Source organism: Paramormyrops kingsleyae, chromosome 1, assembly GCF_048594095.1.
Source record: "Paramormyrops kingsleyae isolate MSU_618 chromosome 1, PKINGS_0.4, whole genome shotgun sequence".
Taxonomy (NCBI): Eukaryota; Metazoa; Chordata; class Actinopteri; order Osteoglossiformes; family Mormyridae; genus Paramormyrops; species Paramormyrops kingsleyae.
In genome coordinates this window covers 12,429,051-12,453,490 of record NC_132797.1, presented here as the reverse complement: position 1 = coordinate 12,453,490, position 24,440 = coordinate 12,429,051, and the positions used below count along the sequence as shown (strand labels likewise).

Below are 24,440 nucleotides of genomic sequence, written 5' to 3'. Positions count from 1 at the left end.
TTCCTGAGCTGCACTCTTAAAAGGTGCAGAATCCATTACGCTGTGTTATGAACCTCAGTTAGCTTAAAATAAATAAATAAATAAAAGGTAGCACAGCTAATCTAAACTCCGCTGCCGTGGGTTATTTGTTATTTTGCAGTTTTCTGTTTGTCATGGGATGTTTCAGTTTCGCCAGCTACTTGGGATTGACATGAATTTTAGCCGGTATATACTAGCTTGTCATAAGACTTCTTGAGGTACCTGTGACGTGGTTGGGTGTCTCCTTGAGAGTCAGGGGCGTAGCTAGAAATTCTGGGCCTCCTGACCAAATATCAAAAGTAAATGTTGGGCCCCGGGGGTAGATTTTGGGGCCCCGTACAGTGCTGGGCTTCCTGAATGTGCCAGGGTCTCCATGCCTCTCTGAGAGACGCCTCCAGTTAGGCTGCTTCTGAGTCCCCTTTCTGCCCTAATATTCCTGCATATTCACCCTTCCCTCCATCACACTTTAATTTTACTGCGTGTTAATTTAATTTCCTGTTCTGTATTCACTCTCCTCTTCCTCCCCCCTTTCTTCCCAGTCATGCTCCTTCCAGTTTGCCCGTCATACTCATGATCTTGTGACACTTTCATCTTCTCTCCTCTACACGCTTCTTTGTGGTCCAGCAGCGGGGGCAGCATCATGGCGTGTGGGGCCCAGGGTCTCCCTGTGTCCTAGCTTCCCCGCCCTCTCTTCCGAGCCCCTGTCCATACCAAACACTTTCTACCTCCCCCTGAGGCCCCGGGCCGGCCACGGCTCCGCGACTCCTCCGCCTCCTCCTCCGCCTGTCTCGGCCCAGTCAAACTCCACCATGCTGAGAAAAAGCGTGTCCTTCAGTGAGGACTTGCTACTGGCGGCCTTCGGTAGGACAGATCCACTCACACAGGTTGCACTGCCCCCTCCCCCTAACAGACACCCCCCCCCCTCTCCCAAATCCTTGCAGTCCCAGTACTGGGGTCCCAAACAGACACTAAACTGACTTCTTGCATCACATCATTTTGTCTTCCACCTTTGGATATGTTTGGGTGTGCTTCGTTTGAGCTGCTAACTCACACTCCAAGCCTTACTAACCGTTTTCTTTCGTTATCATTTATATGACTGTGTTTTGCTCCCAGTACTGTGTACTGGCTCAGTATGTCTGTCAATGGAATTGGAAGCCACTTCCATCCCAAAACCACAGTTAAACCTTCCCCGCTTCTGCACGTCTGAGATATTTAATACTGTTAATAGTTAACCCTCATAAGCTCTGGAAATGAGCTTTTCAGCCTGCCTGTAGATTGTGTTTCTCTAACATAGCTTTCTGGACTGCAGAAAAGGTTGCTCCCCATGTTCTCTGTGACAAGCTCGTGTATCTGCCCCCCCCCAATTTGGCACCATTAGCCACCCGTGAGTCTCTGGCTCCCTCATTAGCTCCTGTCAGAGTGGGTGTTTGCTGCCCTCGGGGGTTAAAACTCAGCAGTACAAGCTGAGCCGTTAAGGCCGTACCAGAGGCTGCTGTCTGAGCCAGTGGGAAATAACGAAGTACCACGCTGGAGATCCTATCCGAGCCACTGCTACACAGGAGAGTAGATAAATGTCGGCAAGGTAAGCTGGATTTTATCTCCCAAGCTTCACTCCAGTCCAAAATCACCATCAGACCTGAAATAGGGCTATCAGAGCAATCGGCATAAATGATTCATATGGCTTTAATGAGTCATCCTCCCCCTTTACCTCCAGACCGCAGCTAAGCTCTTGCTTTAAGACGGTTTTTGTTTTGCACGCACCTGATTGATCAGAGGCAGACAGGAGAGGGATGGCTTAGTGTCGTGTCAGTGCTGCTGGCCCCTTGCAGCGCGGGTGCCTGCAGCCGTGACCTGGCCTGTCTGTCTGCCTTGCAGGAATGGGCAGCGGGGGCAGTGCTGGGAAGGACGGCGGCCCGCTGAAAACCCTGCTGAGGCAGCAGACGCAGTCGGCGCTGGAGCAGCGGGTACGAGCCACACGCCGGGAACGTTCACGGCACGCTCTCTCAGCACTCAGTAACACGTTTACACACTCTGCTCATGCCCTGTATCCTCACTGATTTTACTTTGCTACTCTGCTACTCACCGACTATGGTCCCTTAGTCTAATTGTTTACTGCTGGGGTGTGGTCACAGAGGCAGTGGCCCCAGCTGAAAGCTGATTGGCCGACCTGAAGTGCCCCCTCCTATCATTCACTGATTCAAAACATATTATTGGCTAATGATAAGGTTGGCCCCTGTATGAATTCTGGCCCCTCTTATGCCCCCCACCTTGAAAAAAATCCTATAATTGCCCCCAGTGACATGTTTACTCACTCTACTCATATCCTGTATACTCACTGTCTTTACCCTACTTTACTCACTGGCTGTGCTCCGTTGGCCTCTATACACAAACCCACTATGCTCAGTGACATGTTTACTCACTCTGCTCATGCACGGTTTGCTCAATGACTACTCTGCTGCACTCAGTCACTGTGCTCCCTTGGCTGTTTACTCCCTCTATGCTCAGTGACACATTCACTCACTTTGCCGATGCCTTGTATATTTCCTGACTTTACTCTGCCACAGTGCAGTACCCTGTATATTATCTGACTTTACTCTGCCACACTGTCTTGGTCTGGGCGTTCACTCCATTTATGCGCCGTGACTGTTCTACATTGTTGCTGTACTTTGCCAATCTGATGATATCAGTGACTCATTCACACCTACGCTTAGTGACTCATTCACCTACTCTCCCCTTGCACTCTCTGCTCACTCAACTTACCCTCTTCTACACTTCCCACTCTCCCCTGCTAGGTCTCCTCACTTCCTCAATCTCCTACTAACTTCCTCACTCACTTCCCTACTCCTTCACTGACTCTCTCACTCATTTCCTGACTTCCTCACTGGTTCACTTCACTTGCTTCCTTACTGACTCGCTTCCTCACTCGCTTCCACACTGACTCACTTCTTTACTCATTCTATCACTAACTTACTTCCTCAGTCCTTCACTAACTCATTTCCTCACTCATTTCCTCACTGACTCACTTCCTAGCTCCGTCACTGACTCACTTCCTCACTCCATCACTGACTGAATCACTTCCTCACTCACTGACTCACTCACTTATTACCAGACTTCCTCACTGACTCACTTCCTTGCTCCATCACTGACTCCCATCCTCGTTCACGGCCTCGCTTCCTACCTGACTCCCTCCCTCACCAACTTACTCCCACACTTACCCACTGTCGTGGCCGTCTCAGTCACCTTCCCACCTCGTGCTCAGCGCCCATTCAGAACGGCAGCCCCCAAATCGCGTCGGGCCATGGCGAGGTGCCGTCGGGCTGTGTGTGTGTGCAGCGTCCGCCAGGCTGAATAACGTGTTTCTCCACCTTCTCGTTCTCTCTGAGGCTCAGGGAGCGTCGTCCTCTCGTGTGTTTGTTAGGACAATGGTATGTTGTGGAAACCACCCTGTGTCTTTCTGTGTCTATAAATTCTTCATGGATATGACTCTTATTTTGCTTTTTCTCTTGTATATACATCTGTTTTCCTTTGTGGTGCCCTACATCTGAGATGGTTTTTATTGAACACGTAAAACCCATGACCACATCTCCCGCTTGTAGGGAAAAAGTCTCTCCATCTCTATGCCTCACAGACTCTGTCTCTCCACCTGGTTCCTTCTCACTCGTGTCATGCTTCTCGCTTATTAATGAGGTCACGCACTCGGCGTCACAGGGGTGGGGGTTCTTGTTATTCTGGGTGCCAGGATAACTTGGCTGACTGCACTTACAAAAAACCAATGGAAATGATCAGTTCTGAATTGCCTGCTTTGGCAGCAGTATCCGTGCTGCTGCATAGCGGCCTAATCGTGTTTACTGTCTGTATGCAGCATAGGGGTTGTTCCCTAACTCACAAAAAGATAAGACTTTTCCATGGGGGACAACCCCCCTCCCCCCAAAGATATGAATAATAATTAAATAAATTGGCAGAAAGTGTATAGTGCAATGCCGCTGGTGCGAGTGAAGCAGAAACGTGACTTTGAACACGGATGACGTGCGATGTCCATGTTTACAAGCATATTCCTGCCTCGTATGAACTGCCTGCGTTCATTTTATTTTTCTGTCTTTTTTTTCCCCATGATGGTTTGCGAACCTCTCAGTTTGAGCTCTGACCCACTTAGTGTAAATAATTCATCGAATAAAAAAGTGCGCTTGCCTGTACTGCACTCCAAGAGCAGCTCTCTTAGGCTGCCATGTTAAATATTTCAGGCGGTGCGAAAATTTGCCATTTTTAGCCACCGCATTACATCATCGAGGCGGCTACCAGGGGTGAATCTCGGCTAAATTTGTTGACTAGTTAATAGAGTTAAATATCTTATCGGTTGACAGAGGCAGTTGTAGTATGTGCAGAATTATAAGCGTGGTTATGTTAGGGCGGGTGTTGGGTAGGTTGCTCTGTTGCTGGTTGAGGGCGTTGCATCATTCGTCTGACACGTCGTCTCCATGTGGCGTCCGAGATGTGGGACGTAGCTCTGCGAGGTCGTCTCAGAGCCGCGGTGCCCCCTCTTCCATCTCCACCCTCCGCCGCCTGTTGGAGTCGCATGGGGAATGTCGCTCCCTCATCACAGTCTCTGCATGACGCCTCGGAAGGATCGAGCTGATCTGATCGGATCCTTCTCTCTCTCTCTCTCTCTCTCTCTCTCTCCCTCGCTTTCAGTAGCATCTCCCCTTTCGTGGTTTGGGTTTGAGAGCCGGAAAAAAAAAACCCTGCATCCGAGTTATTTGGTTGAATCCATTGGATTTAATTTATTTCCATATTAATGCATCGTAAGGTGTTTATTTATTTAATTTTTTTTGTATCTGGTTTTATTATTACTTTGGTGGAACCGCGATGTGATTGTCTTACACTGTAAATGCCAAACTGCAACCTCTCTAAATCTTGCCCCCCCCCGCACAGGAGTTCCCGTTTTTCACCCTCACCTGCTTCCCTCCTGGCTTCCTGATCCACGTTGGGGGTGTGGTCAGCGCACGGTCAGTCAAGCTTCTGGATCGTATCCACAACCCCGGTAGGTGCCCCCCACGTACTGGCTGGCCTCCCCGCCTGGGACGCATGTACCTCGCACTCCCAGCTCACTTCCCACCCAGTCCCACAGGGACACACCCCGGCATCCTTTTCTCACTAGCGGGGGGGGGGGGCAGGGGATTCATATCTGGGTTTTCCACCTGCGGGGTTGCACTGCCCGAATCGGCCATCACATTTCTTATGCATGTTCTGAAAAAGTATTCAGTCGAAAGTAACGTGACAAAGAAATTAAAAGAGGAGACGAACTGAATTGGACACTGGGAGGAAATCGCCGAGTGAAGTCAAGTAAAGTTCATGGCAAATGCTCCGTGGTTTGCAGGGTGTGTGTGAGAACCTGCTGCTTCCCACCGGTAGTATCTGAGGGTCTATGCATCGGGCCACAGCTACAGAAGGCAGGACAGCCTGAGTGACATCACTCTGAAAGATCCTCTAGGATGTCAACACCAGTCATGTGTGAACCCGCTTCATTCACCATACTGCTCTGTGTAAGCAGGAGCCTCAGACCCCAATAATCCAGGCACAACATAGATTATTATTATTATTATTATTAGGGGTGTAACGGTACACAAAATTCATGGCTCAATACAAATGTCAGTTTTGGGTTTATGGTTCAATGCAATTTTGGTACAGGAAGGAAAGCACAATTTGAAATTGAAATAATTTATTATTAAAACCACAAACACAATTAGGAACAGTAGTAAACCTAAGAGATGCTTATTTGTACATTAAAAAAATAAAGATGTAAATGTAAAATGCTTTTTAAAAATCAAAAATATAACAGCATAACAACCATAATAAAATAAATCTCGTCTAAATCCTGTGTCCTTTACTTCGATTATGGTTGCCTGTCTGTTGTGATAAACCGCCCTATAGCTGTAATTATTTTTTTTAACCTTATTTAGATTTCCTGACAAAAGCACCTGAAATGCAGCAGGTAGACAAACTTACAGAGACAATGTCTGCTTTGCCACAAGCTGGGATGTCATCCCAAATGAGTTAGCATGTTTTCTTTGGTTTTCAGCAAAATTTCCCAGTTTGGTGTAACAGAGCCAATAGTCTTGGTCTCATTAACTACTCTCTTCAGTGTTGATGTAATTTAATGTTCCCAAACATTAGCCATAACCAACTCACGCAAGTCACAATTAGCATAATGTTTTCCGCATTCAACATCTACATGTGAATTTAGATTCTGCCCCTGTTAATACATGTATTCACTTTATTATGTGCAACTGAAAACGATGTACCAAACACATAACAAATATGTGTACCGTTACAGCCCTTGTTGTTGTTATTTGTTCATATTCATAGTTGTGTGTAACGTTTAGTGTTATGAGAAGCAAAGCTTTATTTGAAACTGAACCGCAAAGCCAAACCAGGCAAAGTAATTCTACCACAGGAGCAGTGTTGAATAGAGCTGAGGCCTTTTTTTAAATGTACACCTGTGAGCTGAATGTCCCCCTGCTTTCGCTGTAAAGCAGATTTACTGCTCAGAACACTTTAGATGTCAGCAGATGCATGGTTATGGAGAACCTATGATTACAGCCCAGTGAATCATATTTTTTATATATATATATATATTTTTTTAAATCATTTTGATAGATTTAATTGACATGAACGTTTTATTATTCTCTGCCCGGTATTGCATTTCATGAAATAATTTGAATTAAATCTAATTTACACCCTAATATAGTTTTCAAAAAATTCGGTCGTGCTCCTTAAATAATTGTGCTCATTTTTGTAAGTCACATGTCGAGCAGTCATTAGAAGCATGGCACACTTAAAATTTGCAATACCAGATGCAAAAGAATTAGAGTATGGTGTTTCCATTTTTCTGCCGTGGATGAGATTAAGTACAGGTTGGAATTAAATCATATATCAGAGGGTGGAAATTTTTAGGAGGTCATGAGATTTAGCCCGAATGGGAAGATTTAATCTGTTCAACGCTACTGTAGTTTTATCTTAAAGTCTTTTAAGTTCAGCTCTGATCATGACTTCCCCGCTGCCCAATCTGTTTCTCTTAAAGCAGGAAGTCGAATCATGTTGACAGAATAGCATTCCTTGCCTCCTTACAGCTAGTATTGCTTTTAAGTAGGGCTGACAGTATTGCCGTGTAGCGATTTGTCAGTGATCTACCATAGGTACTGAACCAGGCCGTGTCAGAGAGGCGGAGCATCTGGGATCGGGCCTTCAAACCGAAGGAAGAGTCGGGCTCTAGTTGGTAGATCCGCAGTGAGAAAACGGGGACACTTCACGCCTCTGCCTGCATGTGGCGCTGTGTGTTAATGAGACCTCCATGTGATAGCTCAGTGCATGGTTCGGGTGAGGCAGAGGCATTCCTCAACCGCCCTGTCAGTCTGTAATACTGCGACAGTCGCTCCGCCGATTTGCTGTTTTTACCAGGCCTGCCGAGCTTAAGGCCGACTGATACTCTGCTACTGCATGCCTCTCACTCTTACTTTCCCTCTCTTTTTCTTCCCCCTTCCTCTCTTTTCTTCCAGCATCCCTCTATGCTTTGATCTGCTTCCCCTCTTCCTCCCTCTCCCCCCCCCATTGTTTTTACCCCCTCCCTCTGCCCTTCCCTTTTACAAGCCTCTGATTAACTCTGTTGTCTGTGTCTTTGCAGTTCCTGTGGAGTGTTTTGTTGTGTGCTCTTCTTGTTTGTAGCTGTACTGTCTGTATCTTCTTCTTCCTTTTTATTATTTTTTTGTTTTTCTCTTCTCTCTTTCGGCGACTTTAACTGATCTACTAATTTGCTGTTTTGAACTCAGCCTTGGGTAACACAAGATCATACAAACTGCTAGACTGGAATAGTTTCACTGCAGGTATTTCCCACTCTTTTGGTATTGCACATACCCACAGAAACTATGGCAGCTCAGTGAAGTTCCTGCATTTAGGAGCGGACAGACACAGGGACGGGGAGCTCCCTGTTTTGCATTCAAATTGGCGATGGGTATTTATTTGTTGTCGAAACCCACAAAGGGCTCTTGGGGGTTGAGGTACCTGCCTGGTGCTGCACTGCTGGCGCGTTTTCACCTTGCAGCCTGGAATGGAGGAGATCGCAGACCTTGATGGATCTGGTCACGTTGCAGGCACAAAAAGCTTAACAAACGGTTCTCCTTTTGTCAGGAGCTGAGCTGTTTGCAGCGAACCGTAAACATGCTCTAAAAATGCTTCGAAGCGAAAGCAAGAATAGTAGCTGGAACATGCCAAAATTGAAGATTCTGACATTATATGCCAGTCTTGTTTACTAGACTCAAAATACACTATGTGTCTTATTGTTTATTTTTGTCCACTCGGCTGTGAAGCAGTTTGCTGATTTTGGTTTATAGACCCACAGGGAAGACCCTAATTCCGCCCTGTCAAGCACAGATGTCATATTGAGCACTGCTCCAGAAAGCATTTGTCTGTCAAGCTCACTCCCTCAGGCAGCAGTTAGCCCACTGTTAGCATACCAAATTCCTAATGAAATGTATGCATTATCGCATACAATGTTCTTTAATGGCGTTTAATTGCCAGATTTGCATTTCCAACTATGTCCACTTCGAGCCAAGCGTGTGTGTGTGTAAATATATATATATTTATATAATATGGCAACCCCTAAAATTTCTGATTCATTTTTGTGACATTAAATGCCCATCACCAATTTCCGAAATTTTGACAGTTCGTATATACATTACTGCTGTTTTTTCTGCTGAGTCTATGGTAGAATAAAATAATCGAAAATGATACAGGAGCATACTACTTGAAATGATATCCATGCATTTAAAATACAGTTTAACAGATACATCGAGCAGAGCGTTGTTTTGGACTGGGTTGGTCCGTAATGGTAACGAGTTCGTTTTGATCGCTGCTGTGTGTGAAGTTGCACCAGGACTGGTGTGTCTGTAACTCCGAACATTTCCTACCTCTTCCTTGCCTATTCACGTTTTCCGTTTTGCGATACGTACCTGTGTCCTGGCATTTTTTTACTTTAAATTTAGCAGCTGCTGGTTTCTGCATTCTTTACATCCTTCCCAGGAGAGTTTATTCTTAGTTAGAGGGCTGTGCTCACTAAGGGGATATGTAACAATATGTCTTTCTAAGGGATTCTCCTTGTACTGTCAGTGTTTGGTATGAAGCACCTTCCATATAAATAATGAAGATATTTCACTAGGATGTTTTTAGTGAAAATATGCCTCAGTTGCTTTAATTTATCCATTGGTTAGGTGTTTGTAATAATATAGAAAAGGATCATTGGGTAGTTTTTCCACTGATTCATACATTGAAAAATCTCTTTTTGCAAAGCAATCTTACACTGAATGATCCAACTGTTGACTCAATAGTTTATAAACATGGGAAACTGAAAATTCTCTTCTCTTCTCAGCTCATTATGTCAGATCATAGCTATAGGTTGCCTTTTGTAGCTCCTACCTGAGCGTGATTCGGGGAGCTCAGATTTAAGAGCTACATGACATGCTTTTCTGTTCTTGGCTTTTTCGCGCAGATTTAGAGCCATAACTTCTCTGACCATTTCAGTGAGCTGCCATACTTTTTCCCCCCCCTGCTCTGTTCTGTCATGTGACTCAAGCATGCGCCAAGGTGAAACCCAACCATTTCTGGCTACTCTCTGCTGAATCTGCTTCTGGCATTTCCTTTGCACTCGCAAGGCTGACGCTTCCTTAAAATAGCATCTTGAAGAAACCAGCCACGATAGGGGTGGGAATAATGGTGTCGAGATGGAGAACCTGGGGCATGTGTGTCCTTGCCCCCCAAGGGCCGTATTCATAGCACAATGGGTAGCTTGTTCTCGGACAAGTTTCCTCCTTGTAGATCCAAATTCCATCAGAAAAGGGTCTGTCCTTCCCTCAGCTTTTGCTAATGCTCTCTGAGTAGGCTCTCTAAGTTTACATTTTAAGGACCACAATTTGTGGTTGTCACTGCAATCTAATTTTACCACTGACTAAATAAATAGTGTCACTAGCAAGAGAAATTTTCAAATTTACAATCTCTATTGAGGATGTAAATATTGCATGGCCTTGCTATGCAATCAATAATAGGTTTATACCGATGAACTGATTTGAATTCAAACTAGTGATTTTCGTGTCACTAATTGTTGATGCCAAAGATCCTCTCCTGCCTGGAGAGGTGAGACGGTTAGTTTAGTGGACGTAATAATTAATGTCATGGACCTTGTTTTGGAATATCTGACGTTTTTTGAGGGATGTTCTCCAGATGCCACCCTAGGTAAGAGTCTGGCAGTGAGATGAATGAATATGGCCCTTAAACCCCCACCCACCCCGCACACCCCTCCCCCTTGCCGAGGTTTGCTGAGGTCTTCCTGAAACTGTCCTTGTACTTGGGTGGCTGTTCCGTATCAGGAGTCTGCTGTCATGGATCTATCTCGCCTCTTATCAGAGGTTCTGCGGAACTTCCCGTGAATTCCATCCACATGTCTCTTCTGTTTTGTCTCTGGCTGTTTTTTTTTTTTGGCTTACCATTGAAATGAATTCCATCCGTTGACTACTAATGCACTAGGAGATTCTACCTTGTTTTTTTACCTGAAAAAAACATTCACAAAGTGTAGAAAGTGAGTTTAATACAAGGCATATAGACTGAATGTTTTTCATTAAGTAGCGATGGCTGCAGTACTTAATGAAATTGGTGGATTCAGCTCTTGTTGACCCCCCTCCCCCCCCCCATATCCCTCTGAGTCACTAGCGATGAGGTGTCATCGACATGCGGATGTCCTGAAGCCAGGCAAAGTCCAGCTCGCGTCACTGGTGCACCATCATTGTATGTTTTGTCGATAGCTTAGGGTTGGACGAGTGACATGAAATTCACCATTTTAACTGATAAATGGCTTCATGAGATGCCCCCCACCCCCGACACATCCAGTCAGTGTCTTCCCCAGCATGTGAATACCATCCACCTCACGAGTGCCCCCCGGCGTCAACCTTGTGTCGTTTCAGACGAGCCAGAGACCCGAGACGCCTGGTGGGAAGAGATTCGGCAGGAGATCAAGTCTCACGCCAAAGCGCTGGGCTGCCACGCCGTGGTGGGCTACAGCGAATCCACCAGCATCTGGTGAGCAGTGTCCTGCTTAGGAAGGCCGTGTGTGTGTGCGTGTGTGTGTGTGTGTGTGTGTGTGTGTGTGTGTGAGCGGGTATACCTTACCTTGTGGGGACACATAACATAATAAATATCTGTTTTTTTTTTTTACAAAAGTCGGTGACTGCTATGAAAAGACTAAAAATGCAAAAACTCTTGTATTTTATTTGGTGACCTATGCTTATGGTTAGGGCTGGGTTGGCGGTTAATAGCCACACTAAACAACAAGAATTTCTTTTCTCCAAAAAGTTCCTAATGTCTTGTTGAATAGCTATTAAACCCCACTTTGGTCTCAAACCTCTCCTCAGGGGCACCCCAGTCATTACAAATATTTGTTCTGCAAATACTGGGGTGACTTTAGGAGAAGTTTCGAAATGCCTGAGCTGACAGGCAAAATATCATAGTATTTCACCAACATGAAGGTCATTTAAATATCATTTTGTTTGAATGCCTAAGACTTCTGCACTGTCCTCTACATCATGTAGGTACAGTCGAACTTCGTTACAACGTACCTCGGGGGAATTAAGAATTTGTACGTTATAACCATAGTACGTTGTAACCAATTCCCTCAAAATGAATGATAGAACACAAAATGTATATAAAAAAACTTTTAGAAAACACCCCTCAAGTAGACACTATGACATACAGCTTGTGTAGTTTGAAGAATATACTGTAATAGGAACTATATTCTTCAAACTAGGTTAATATCAGTTACTCATAGACAGCCGACATAACGCAAAATCCACTGCCGGCTTATCGTTCAAATCGCCTTACTGTAACCTAATGTCAAACCGAAATTATGCACCTGTATATGATTCAATTGGCTGAAATAAATTTCGATACATGTGTTAGACATCTGTCTTTTGTTCATTTCTTTCACTATATGTCACACAATTACCCCAATAACCACACAGTTTCAGAACTTAGTTCGCGTCGGCAGTATAAGGCTGCCATGTATAATTCTGAATTATTTCCACCTTGTCGGTCATCGAAATCCGTTTCCTTTTAGCAGGCATCTTGCTTGATATGCGACACCATGCAAAACCATGAAAAAACGGGGGCTGCATGCAAGGAGTCCGGCCGGCGTGGAATGCTTCGTGAGGATAAGTTCATACAGTTAGGCGTTGCTAAGCGATGTAGATGGCCGGCAACAGCCGATTCTGAATTGTGCGCGCGCTCGGAAGATGAGGCTGTACGTTGTAACGAAGGTCAATTTGCCTATTTTCCTCTGAAAATCATACGTTATATCGAAGTTTACGCTGTAAAGGTGTACGTTCTAAGCGATCCCGGCAAATGGAATAATGCATTACGCGAATTCGGGACATCGAAATTTGAACGTTGTATTGGTGTAAACGTTATAAACGGGGTACGTTGTAACGAGGTTCGACTGTATAGCTCATATAGATGCACATTAGTTTCATCATGTTTGCTTCTTGTATCCCTATACTGTGGCCTTTGTGGTACTGCTTTTGGTTCCTATGATGAGACGTGGTATGATCCCTCTATCTTTGTCCTTGTCCCTTTGCCCGCCCTTCCTGTTCAGCGAGGAGGTGTGCATCCTGTCCGCGTCGGGCACCGCAGCGATCCTCAACCCCAAGTTCATGCAGGAGGGCTGCCTGGACAGCTACAGCGAACACAGGTTGTCATGGCACCCGGCCTTCCTTACAGCGAGGGCAGACAAGGCCGACTTTCATATTTTCCTTAACACCAAGGATTGCTCTTGCTCTGGTTTCATGGGTCACAAACTGACTTGCAGGATACAGACCTCCACCAAAACATTATTAAATTTGCATTGATCTCTCATTATATTTTCATAAATGATCAAAATAGGTGTGGCAGATTTTTTCAAATCAGATTATATAAATCCTGTTTTTAAACCATATTAGAGTGGCCCTGTTTTATTTTAAGTGATGCCAGGGGTGGCTGCATTCTCATCCTCTTTTGTAAGAAGAAAATTGTGAAAAAAATGAGTGAAACTGTGCCATATTTAAGGGTTGCAAAGACCACCTGAAGTCTTGATCATTACAAGTGATATTCGCTATGTAGAGACAATCAGGCACTCATGCATTTTTAGTCGAAATAATTTGTCACGGCAACCACGAGAAATGCATAAAATATGCAAAATAAATTAACAACAGAATGTCCAAAACATTAAAAAAAAAAATAACTTGCAGTTCAGTTTGCCCTGACAGATATCAGTTGACCTTGAGCACAGTCTTCATATCCCGACGGACCACAATTGCAGGCCCTGACAAAGACAGTGGCAATTATCAGTGAAGCCCAATGCATATTTAATGCAGTATTAGCAAATAATCTTGCCAGTATGTCATTCTTATTACATACTGTATGCTTATTACATCTGACAGTCCAGCCAAGACAGTTTTCTTGCTACCTTCAGGATACTGATGCCAATGTCCCTGCATGACTTGTAAGAGGAACTTCTGTTCCTCGTCTTTGGTCGACAGTTTGACGCCTCTTTCTGCAAACTGACTGTCAGGGTAGCAACAATTTCTTGGGCAGCTTTAGAATGCTGATCATCCTCCCATGTAGCAGGAGATGATGTCAGAATTTAATTATTAAATCCTAGAATCTCGACGAATTTCTTTCTGTTGCTGGTAACAAATGAGGAAAAGGATTTACTTGTGTTGATGAATTTTGCATCCAGTCTGAGAGAGGGTTCATCAGTTCCTTCATTTTCACTCTTCTTTGTTTATGTCCATTTTTTCTGCATCTATAGCAGAAAGGTCAAAGAATGTCAGGACAGTGTTTCCCAATCTGGTCATCAGGGACCTGCAGACAGTCCATGTTTCTGATACTGAGAGCTGGTAGGGCGCAAAAATATGGGCCAACTGTGGGTCCCCGAAGACCCGATTGGGAAACAAAAGCTCCTCTAGGTACCACCGATGATGACCAAATGCAAAGAGAGCAGCTTCACATGCAATGTTTTTGTAGCCTGATAGCAAACATGCTGCCAAAGAACTGCCGGAAAGAAACTTCAAATGGCCTTTGCAGCCTCTAAACCTTTGTCTAAACTACTTATTTTTCTCTCCATTTTTTTTTTCCTCATATAAGGTCACAAAAAGAGAGGTTCTCTGTTTTAATATTCTAACGTGTAATATTTGCCGTACACCTATGGACCAACCAATCCCAATATTTAAAACACTTCTAAGCGCTAATGCTTTATTTTGCTTCATCAATTTGAAATAAAATGTTTAAGTACTTATGAGTCATGTTACTTCTCCATATACAATAAGGGACATGTGTGTGTGTGTGTGTGTGTGTGTGTGTGTGTGTGTGTGTGTGTATGTATGTAGGGTTAATTTGAGTCACATGCAGTGCCTTGTACATGTTACATATTTACCTTGTAAGTATATACACTGATCCGCAGCACTGTTTTAATGTCCCTGCATTTTCTGCTCAGCAGGTTGGAGGATCCGGCGCCCCCTAGCTGTGGCTTCTGTCACATTCCCTACGACGAGCTCAACATGCCCTTCCCAGCTCACCTCACGTACTGCTACAACTGTCGCCGGCAGAAGGTGCCGGATGTGCTCTTCACCACCATAGACCTGCCGGTGGAGGCGACGGTGATGGGCAAGGGCAGCCTCATCCAGGCCAGGTACGCTCCGGCCCACAAAGCCCCCCGTGACGTTCACCAGGTGTGAGGGCTTGGCTTGGTATTTAGGAACATTGCAGAGCTCTCATGAATATCACAGGAAGAGCACAGTTGAAAGTGCTTTGACCTTAACAGATTTCAGCATTTTCTGTTCCTTTTAATGAAAACCTTTGAAATTAAAGGTCAAACTGTTCATTTTGTACCGTGAGCTTTGTGTCCAAACAGTCTCGCTCTCCTCTATGAGTTGCCCATCTTACCTCAGACTTGCCCTCAGCTTGAAGCTGAATTAGAGCCCCCAGCTGCCTCATCATCCTGTCCCGTCCCTCACGGCAGGCTGTGCCGGCTGAAGAAGAAGGCCCAGGGAGAGGTGAACGCCACGGCCATCAGCAACCTGCTGCCCTTCATGGAGTATGAGCTGCACACCCAGCTGATGAACAAGCTGAAGCTGCGTAGCATGAACGCCCTGTTCGGGCTGCGCGTGCAGATCAGCGTGGGCGAGAACATGCTGGTGGGGCTGGCGGTGAGCAGGTCCTGGGGTCAGGGGTCAGGGGTCATGGGGATGGCACCACTTTCTGCATGTCGGAACATTTTTTTTTCCTTGCTCTTAACAGATTACTGCTTCTGCTATTTGTTGAAATGCGACAACTGTTTATCACAAGATGGAGGTTGTTTTATGTGTGTTAAAAGGAAAAAAAAAGTGATACTGGACATTTGAAAAGAGGATGGCATGGCGTGACCTGCCTCGCGTGCTCAGTCTGCCACAGGGGTATACCTGATGGCCCTGCCCGCTCCGGGGGGCATCCAGATCGCAGGAAAGACGCCCAGCGACATCACCTACGAGCAGCATATCTCCAACATGCAGAAGAAGATCAACGACACCATCTCCAAAAACAAGGACCTCTATGAGGTCCACCCGCAGGTGAGTGGCCATGCAGCTGGTAGACCTGGAGAGCGAGAGCTGTCGGTTTATGGCTCTGGATTGTGCCATTTGCCGGCGAGGCGCCAACAGTCCAGAATGCCCAATATTTATACACACAAGGCCATCCAAGGACAGCTACTTTAGCTGTGGGCTGACCTCACAGAATCGTCAGATGTCCACTCCATGTTGTGTTTCAGATGATGTAGGGTGAATTGTTTTTTTAATCTGAGGAGTTCCATTGTTTTTACAAGACCCCCCCCCAAGTTGTTGAATGGGACCCAGAGCCATTCAGAGGCACTAATATGCTACATTAAAGCATGAACATTCATTGTGTTCACAAAATTCATCACAAAGAAATACTTATGCATAACTCGGTGTATTTATGTTATCCTATTAAAGGCTAATGGGGTTAAACATTTCACTTTTGCTAATTTTGTGGCTGTGCTTCTTAGATATTCTATCAGAAACAGTTTAATTTAACTACCAATATCATATTTTACATCTTTTATGTAATTCTTTACTGGTCTTGGCTTTCTTACTGGATGCCTTTTAAAGGGTCACCCCAAAATAAATTCACTTTGTCAAATTGTTCATCGTGTCGAAGATTGCTGGCTCATGATGTCATCGTCCTCCTCTGTGCAAGTCTAGCTATGTTCCATGGCTGGGGAGTTGGGGATGTCTTGTTACACTGAAATGAAACTGAAAAAACGAACGTGACTTCTTCAGGAAGGTGTTTGGAGTGTTTATGAAATTACCGTCCGTGTAGCAACTTATTCAGTCTGATATCAATCTGAAGGAGTGCAGAGGTTTTATTCCAGCAAATCACAGCCCATAAAATATCTAGAAGGCCTCTTACTGCTTCCTGCATTTATTGGTTGCTCACATCAAAGACATGCATTGTTCCGGAACTGATAATCTGGTGGATTTGTAGTCATAAATATAGAATACATTAAACGGGCCACTCTTCACTGTATATACACATATACTGCAGTGGGAAAAATTAAGAGACCACACTATACTCCTAAGCAAATCTGCATATTTAAATCCTGGTTTAGTCATGGTTCTGCTGGCAGAAGGCTGCAGTGAGCAGCAGGTTGCTTCCAGGTTCAAAATTTCTAAGACAGCAGTACACATGAATAAGGTGAGGCAGAAGACACTGGGACCTGACCAGAAACCAGCCAGGTAGAGGGCAGAAGCGACTTTTTAATGCCAGAGATGACTGTCAACTTATCTGGCAGTGCCTCATAAATCGGAAAATGACCTCAAGTGACCTTCAAAAGGAATGGGAAGCATTGAGTGCTGTGAAGTGCACTGCTAGGACAGTTCGGGTCAGGCTCCTAGAAGCAGGACTGAAGACCCATAAAGCAAGGAAAAAGCCCTTTGTCAGTGAGAAACAGAGAAAAACCAAGCTGCAGTTTGCAAAAAAAAAATATATATATATATATATTTGGGGTTGTGCTGATCAGGCACATGTGTCCCTCACTAGCCACCATACCGAATAGCTATGAAAAGCACGATCTTACGGCAGCATTCCACAGGATGACTGCATCTGCATTTCAAGCTTCTGATCCTTGGCTGACAACTGGGAGAGGCATGTTTTCTGGGATTAGCCAGGTCCCCCATCCGAAAAAGCAAGCACAGAATGGATTATTGCCGCTGGCATTCACCTTCTTCTCTGTTTGGGTTGCCGGTAGGAGATCATCGAGGAGGTGATTGGGTCGCCTATTCCAGAGTCCCGGCAGCGTTCCCGACTTTTCCGGTCACACTCGGAAAGCTCGGATGAGGTGTCGGAGCTTGACTTGTCACACGGAAAGAAGGATGCCTTTGTCCTTGAAGTAAGTCCTTCTGTCGTCATCTTTGAAAGCGTTGGTGTCACACTGGCAGTGTGTCAATGCTATTCACTGAGGCACACAACCCGGCGGATCTCTCGTCCTTACAGATTGACGACACAGACGCCGTGGAGGACATCCACTCCCTCCTCACTGATGCGCCTATGCCATCAGGTACCAGCACCGTCGCCACCTTGAAGGTGCAGGGCATGGGGTCCCTGGATACAGCTCTCCAATCCGGCCAAGCGTTCAGCAGCAGCACAAGGCTCTGAAAGTCCAGCCCACCCACAACCAGCCTCAACATCCCAACTAAACACATTGCTGGCCTGATGCAGTCTAATTCCAGGAGACTGGACCATCCTCTAGTGGTTGGAGCAGTCTAAACCTTATGACTATTTCATGGTACCAACTAGTGAGTCACCAAGAACTAGTTAAGGACTTTAAATACCAAAGGCTCCACTGAATGGTCGTCTCGCCTTTGAGAGGTTATCTTTAAAAAGCTGTCAGCCATTGTGTTTCTCAGTCCAGTTCTCACACCTGAACCAAATAATCAAAAGCACCAAATACCTTGTGCAGATTTGTTTTGAGTTCCGAGGGAAGAAAAATGTGTGTCTCCAAAGACAGGGTTGAGAAACACTGGTATGAAGTTCACTGATCCAAAGATGAGTCTTCGGTAGAACTTCTTAAGTCATGTCACTTCATGCACTGCCAGCTGAAGAGGAGATTATCACATAATCAGGCTTTGCCCAGATCATCATGCTGCATGCATTTCACATTTACTGTGAGCGGTTAGTGTTCTCTCAATCCTTTGCTCACTTGCATACTCCCTGTCTTAGGCTTTTATAGCTGTAATACGGAGATTATGCCTGGGATTTACAACTGGACATCAAGTTTACAGGTAAAGACTTCCTGTTCTCCATAGTGCCTGGCAGGTATGAGCTTGGTACCCAAACCGATGTCAGTGATTGGCGTTTTTTCTCTGAGAATTGCCTTCAACCTCATTTTATTTCAGATGTTCACTTCGGTACGCGTATTCCGGCTCAACAACGTTAACCTGACCAACCAAGGACTTAACAAGATTTTTAATGACCTCTGTGAGAATCTGCTCAAGGTGAGACCCGTCCTAGGAACTTAGCCAACCGCCGAATGATATTATGACGTGGATCCTAAGGGGCGTGTGCTTCGAGCTCTGAAGGATGGTTGAGATGTGTGTGGGTTGGCTGTCATGAGGTGTGTGAATCCATAATGCACCAAGGAAGTGATGTGCTGAAAGAAAATATAAAAGGTTATTATTATTAATGTACTTGTTAACTGAAGCTTTCATGCACCATGATTTGCACTGTTTTGCTTTAGTGCTGGTGCTCAAGGGCGTCGTTTTCTCTTCCAGAGTCTGTACTTCAAGCTGCGCTCCATGGTTCCCTGCTGCCTTTGCCATTTGAACTTCGCTGTGGCCGTACCAGAGGAGGAGCTCATTCAGGTGAGCCTGCAGCAGAACGCAGCCAGCCCAGGCTCTGCTCCCGGACCACTTTCTGTTTGGATTTTTTGCATCGCAGGGCACCCAGAGGAGCTCAAAGCCTTGACTTAGTATGAGTTAATTTTGTAGACCTAAAATCTGAACTTCAAAAGCATTCAAATGTGTGGGCAGGTTTGCATATACTGGAAGTTCATGCAAAGGTATCTAACTACAGTTTCTGAGGGTTTATTGACAAGTAATTTTTCTTGCCCTATAAAGCAAAAATTCCTTGTGTCAGGGTATGGAACTTCCAGCGTTTAATGGTGTTGGCCAATTCTTGTTTAGCTGATGGGAAAATTCAGTATGCATCTCTGGCATGTAGTTCATTCAGAAGGTATGGGCCACAGCCTGTTTTCAGGAGAGACTCCGTAAGCAGTTCACATTGTCTCCACCAGGTGGCCGTCACTGCTGTTGCCATGACTTTTGACAAGGAGCAGGCTCAAGAAAACTTCAAAGCAAATATGGAGAAGGCAATCATGAAAGGTGGCTCTTTTTTTGTCGAATAAAGTCATTTTGGTTTTGTTTACTGGAGATTAGCATTTAGCATCCAGTTAGTTTCGTGATGAGTATTAATAGCAGGATATATCTAGTTGTGCTCGGTGGGAGCAGGCTAGATCGCTGAAAGCTTCCTCCCTGTGCTTGGGGGATAAAGGATTGATTGTCTCCCAAATCCTTCCCAGCCTTATGTTTCTCTCTCTCTCTCTCTCTCATTTTGAAGTGATATCAGAGAATGAGGAACAGCTTCAGTTCCCACTGGAGCTGTGCACAGAGACTCCAGCTCCACAGCCCTTCTCCCCCAGCAAAGGCACAGGTACTGTGGGCTGACTGTACTGTGGGGTGGGGGGGGGGGGGGGTGTAGCTAGTGATATCCGTTCTTATATTCCATTGGCTTTCACTCCTGTTTCTGGCAGCCGGTTTTGCTTTCCTGCTCTTTCTGTGCATAGATGGAATGTGAAGTTCGGCTTTGCGAATAATGAGTGTAGTCAAGTGCCGAAGTGCTCTAGATGAGAACATGCCAGGACCAGGAGTGAAGACCTTAGCTCTGTCCTGTCCCACCAGCCTGGACCTCCATGCCTGTCAGTGTCTAGAGAGTGGCAGGCTCGCACGCGGTCTGTGAGCCGCAACGACTGACACTTACACTAGACGTGGCGGGTTTTTTTGTCACACGGTCTTGGGTATTAGCAGAAGCACATTCAGACACGTCATGTTGGACTTCACTGCCACCATGTAGAGTAACAGCATACGGTGGTCTCCAAGACCACGGTGCTACACAAATACATGAAGTGCAGTGATAGACACAACAAGCTAAAAAGAAAAAGAAAAAATCAAGGTATGTCAACATTAACACACAATTTAAATGTAAACAGTGCTGGCATGCTGGGGGTAAGATGGCCGCCCTAGGTTAGTTTTGGAGACGCCTTGACCCTCCCTCCCCTCCTGTCCACAGGGCACCAAGATGGCGGCGGCATCCACACCTCTGCCAGAGGTAAGGCCCCCCCCGCCTGCCCATGTGTCCATTAGCACTACAACCAGGACATTCTTTTTAAATTCTTTTTTTCTTTTGTCTCTCAGACAGATAGTGCTTTCCTGACGAAGCGATTTGACGCAAATAGCCAATGTCATCCATGTTATTTTTTCCTTTTTTTATTTTTTCTTCTTTCTTTTTGTCTGTCTGTGTACTTTCAGCCACCTCAGTTGATTACAGTTCCTTTGCAGACAGATGCAGCACCTGGATAGAGCTCATTAAACTGAAAGCTCAGGCCATAAGACGTGGATCAATTAAGACAAGTAGGAGAACACTGTTTCTAGCACACTCTGGTGACAATCCCAGCGGTACCATGTAATCTACCTCTGCCATGACGGTGGTGGGCGGAGCCTTGCTGCCCCAGAAATGGCATTACCGATCAAGCACAGCTGATTGACAGAGTGTGAAAGCTGAGGACACGCCCCCCCTATGCGGGCTTGTCCTGCTTCTGGTTAGACGTATTTGGGCTCGGCTGCCATTTAGCCTGCAGTCACCGCTCATCAAGAATATTATTTTCAATTTTGTCTGTGCACAGTTTAAAGATTTTAGTTGATTTTGGTGAATTTGGAAACACGAGCCAGCACCGCACGATTTAGATTCTCTGTAGGCTTTCCTGATTGGCTAGCTGGTGGCTTGAAAAGCATCAAAGCTATAAACCGTAAGGTTACATTTTAAGAAATGTAACATCTTTCACACTCTCGCTCCTCCAAAACAGCAGAACTCCCTCAGCAGACGACTTGTTTTGTGTTTCCTTTGTCTTCTTCTCTGATCATTGCTAAGGCATAGCCGTCTGATTACCCTCCTGTTCGTTTGGTTTTGTTCGTGCCGCCCCCCCGCCCCCATCTGTTCGTTCCTTTCCATTCATGTACTGCATGCTATGCATGAGTACTGTTTCCTCCATGGCAGGCCATGCTAAGCTACATCGTTGAGGCTTCAGATGGTTTCTGAATGCTGTCACCCAGCCATTTCACCACACCGAAGCAGATGGCGCTCTCCCTCCGCCTCTCTCTCTCTTTCTAAACATGCTTCCATGGCTCTTGACTAACATCTGATCATCGTTCCCATGACACCCTCTGAAGGCTGTGTGTCTGCTCCTTGTGTGCCCCCCCCCCAACTCCCTCACCCCCCCAGCAGCCTCCCAGGAGAAAGGCAGCCCACTACCAGAGGGGCGTTCACGGTCCCTACGCTGTATGCGCCCATTCCCCAGCAGCACGGTCTCTGTGGTCAAAATGACCCCGCTTTCCTTCCTCCCGGGCACTCGAATCATCAAGTACCTGGGCATCATCAACATGTTCTTCATCCGGGAAACCACGTCACTGCGGGAGGTGAGGGCCACGTCCAAGGGAGCTCCCCCCCGCCCCCCCCCATACCAGCAGGAACACCCAGACCTGTCCTGCTGAAATACACCTCTCCCTTTACGGTGGAATTAATCTGCTCACATTGGTCAATATTCTCAAGATCTCAACACAGATTCAACGCTTGAACATTTCAGTGCTCTGCCTGTGGCAACGAATTTGAAGCTCTTTTAAATGATGGTGAAGAGGCGTGTTTAAAAGTCATTTGATTGCTATGCTCGCGGCCTGTCTTGAATAAACAAGTCTCTGATGTATTCTCAGTTGATAAGCTTTAATGTGTGAGTGTTTCTTTTCATAACTTGGTTAAAGCTTTTTGTTGACTCTTTCATTTAATCGAAATTGTAAACGTGATTTACATTTAATCTGCGTGAACTGCTTGGTGCATTAGAATTACATTTGTAAAATGTTTGTTTTTGATAGCATTGTTTAGTGCTGCGGCGCATTAAGTTTTTTAGCCTGGAGAGATTCAGTGTGAGTGTTTGCGTGTCTCTGTCTGTCCACCACAGGAAGGGGGGGTCAGTGGCTTCCTGCACTGTTTCATCGCTGAGGTGTTTGCCATGGTGCGGGCTCATGTAGCGGCCCTGGGGGGGAATGCCGTGGTGTCCTACAGCATGAAGGAGTGCGTCTTCATGGAGAACCCCAACAAGAACCAGGTGGGCCTCAGGCATATCTGACCGCCTACCTCACTGCCTGGCTACCTCCCTGTGCTTACACTGCGTTCCTCTGCCCCCAGGCTCAGTGCCTCCCTGTGCTTACACTGCGTTCCTCTGCCCCCAGGCTCAGTGCCTCCCTGTGCTTACACTGCGTTCCTCTGCCCCCAGGCTCAGTGCCTTATCAACGTGAGCGGCGACGCTGTCATCTTTGTGCGGGAGTCGGAGGCGGAGGCCACAGCTGCTGCTCCTCAGACATCTAGCATGCAGAATTTGAGCGGCGCTGCTGAAGCCAATGCCTAGAGAGAACACACACATACGCGCACAAGCGCTATCCAAGCCAACTCTGGACTGGTGGCTGTCTTTGACCTTCAGGACAAGTGCTCAAAGGGCAATGCCTCTCCATAATCACCATTAATTTAATACTGAGGGAAAAAAGGACCACAGAGTCTGTGACACTGAGCTGGCCAGGTGGATTCTGTGAAAGCTGTGTGGAAATTCAATTTATTTATTGATTTTTTTTAATTAAATCAGGATCATACCGGGTGTCCAAATGTTTGTGTCTCGTGGTCTGGGCTTCCACAGGTCAGAGACCTCAATAAATTGTCCACGCTTTCGTAGAATTCCCATCCGGCCGCTGAGTGCCGTGTCGGGCACCTGAGAGGACGCCCGTGCCAAGTCCGTAAGCGGCCCCCATAGACGTTCCATGCCTTTACGCAAAGCAGAGGCAGCTGTATGTCATTTTCCGGGATGAAGGCCTCCCCAACGTAGCTATTAGGGATGCGTGGTCAGAGAGGTGCGGTGGGTACTCTGTGCCACTTGCACTCGACTCTTTTATATATATATATTTTCAGTGCACTTTTTAAAGTAGGATCTCTTGAAGACATGAAGTGTTTTTTCTTCTGTCAAACATCCTTGCTTGAGAAGCTCATACTAAATAAATGTAATGAAACTCGTGTCGCAAAGTGCACTGCTGTTCTCATGGTTAAGGCGGCCGCAGAATTTTATTTCATTTTTAGTTGTGTACTACTGAATTTTTGATATTTTTTTAATTCTGTCTAATGCTGGAAAATGCAGTCTTTTTTTAGTATAGGTGCCACAAGCAACCTTTTTATTTGTGTAAATGTGTATTAAATCAGATGGGTATTTTTGTAAAAAAAAAAAGGAAAATAATAAAGTGAGCGATTAGTAAATTGTGTTTAGTTGCATGAGCCATTTGAACCGTTGGGAGTAAGTCTGTAGCCTGTAATCCTAGTGAATAGTGCAGAACAGGCAGGTTCAATCAGTGTAAGACTTGAATGTACAGAAGGGGGCGCTGTTGCTTTCTTCTAATTAGCAACACGGTAACCTTTTCAATGGACATGTTCCCTGTTATTTGGCCCAGTCGTTCTTAATCTTGCACAATAAAGTTCTATTTAAAAGGTGACAGAGTCCTGCAGCGGTTATGCTTCCTCCATTAAGTGAAAATTGCGGTTTGAAGTGTCTGAGTGACTGTATTCATCTTTAAAAGGTGTGGGTTTGTCCCTTTTCAGTTGAGTCTGGGTTATTCGGCTCGCTGTGGGATTTTTCCATTCCCATCCACCAAATGAATTGAGGTTGTCACACTCACTAAATGATCGACCACATGTAGGACAGTCTGTGAGGCGAAGTGGTGCCAAGAACTACATTTAAAGGATTGGCCATATCAAAATGTATTCGATGTATAAATATTGCCTAGGAAAACAATATAATTAATGGTAACTTCTTTTAACAGTTGCCACCAGTTATGGGAGGGGATGTGGCTTTAAAAATCCCATAATGTTTGGGCATGCTGCCTCCTTAAATCCAAATGGAACAAAGATGGTACCCAGCGGTAAACTGGTAGTGTGGCCCTTCC

General features: G+C 45.6%; 1 protein-coding gene across 13 annotated transcripts in view; it reads left to right on the top strand.

Annotated features, from left to right (window-relative positions):
* Positions 1-23,990, top strand: part of c2cd5 (C2 calcium dependent domain containing 5) — a 29,866-nt gene extending 5,876 nt beyond the window's left edge. For 3 of the 13 annotated variants that reach the window (XM_023816745.2, XM_023816746.2, XM_072709778.1), the window contains 20 exons: positions 1,894-1,982; positions 4,948-5,056; positions 7,842-7,895; positions 11,022-11,136; positions 12,704-12,799; positions 14,582-14,776; positions 15,107-15,293; positions 15,528-15,692; positions 17,387-17,527; positions 17,632-17,695; positions 18,358-18,419; positions 18,534-18,632; positions 18,909-18,998; positions 19,430-19,517; positions 19,753-19,845; positions 20,482-20,520; positions 20,721-20,822; positions 21,691-21,884; positions 22,421-22,567; positions 22,736-23,990. In XM_023816745.2, coding sequence (XP_023672513.1) covers positions 1,894-1,982; positions 4,948-5,056; positions 7,842-7,895; positions 11,022-11,136; positions 12,704-12,799; positions 14,582-14,776; positions 15,107-15,293; positions 15,528-15,692; positions 17,387-17,527; positions 17,632-17,695; positions 18,358-18,419; positions 18,534-18,632; positions 18,909-18,998; positions 19,430-19,517; positions 19,753-19,845; positions 20,482-20,520; positions 20,721-20,822; positions 21,691-21,884; positions 22,421-22,567; positions 22,736-22,867 — 2,261 coding nt within the window. In that variant the 3' untranslated portion in view covers positions 22,868-23,990. Of the gene's footprint in view, positions 1-642; positions 880-920; positions 1,601-1,893; positions 1,983-4,947; positions 5,057-7,841; positions 7,896-11,021; positions 11,137-12,703; positions 12,800-14,581; positions 14,777-15,106; positions 15,294-15,527; positions 15,693-17,386; positions 17,528-17,631; positions 17,696-18,357; positions 18,420-18,533; positions 18,633-18,908; positions 18,999-19,429; positions 19,518-19,752; positions 19,846-20,481; positions 20,521-20,720; positions 20,823-21,690; positions 21,885-22,420; positions 22,568-22,735 lie in introns of those variants that run through there. The other 10 variants (XM_023816749.2, XM_023816751.2, XM_072709779.1 and 7 more) reach the window with 7 other exon arrangements.
* The last annotated feature ends 450 nt before the right edge of the window (positions 23,991-24,440 follow it).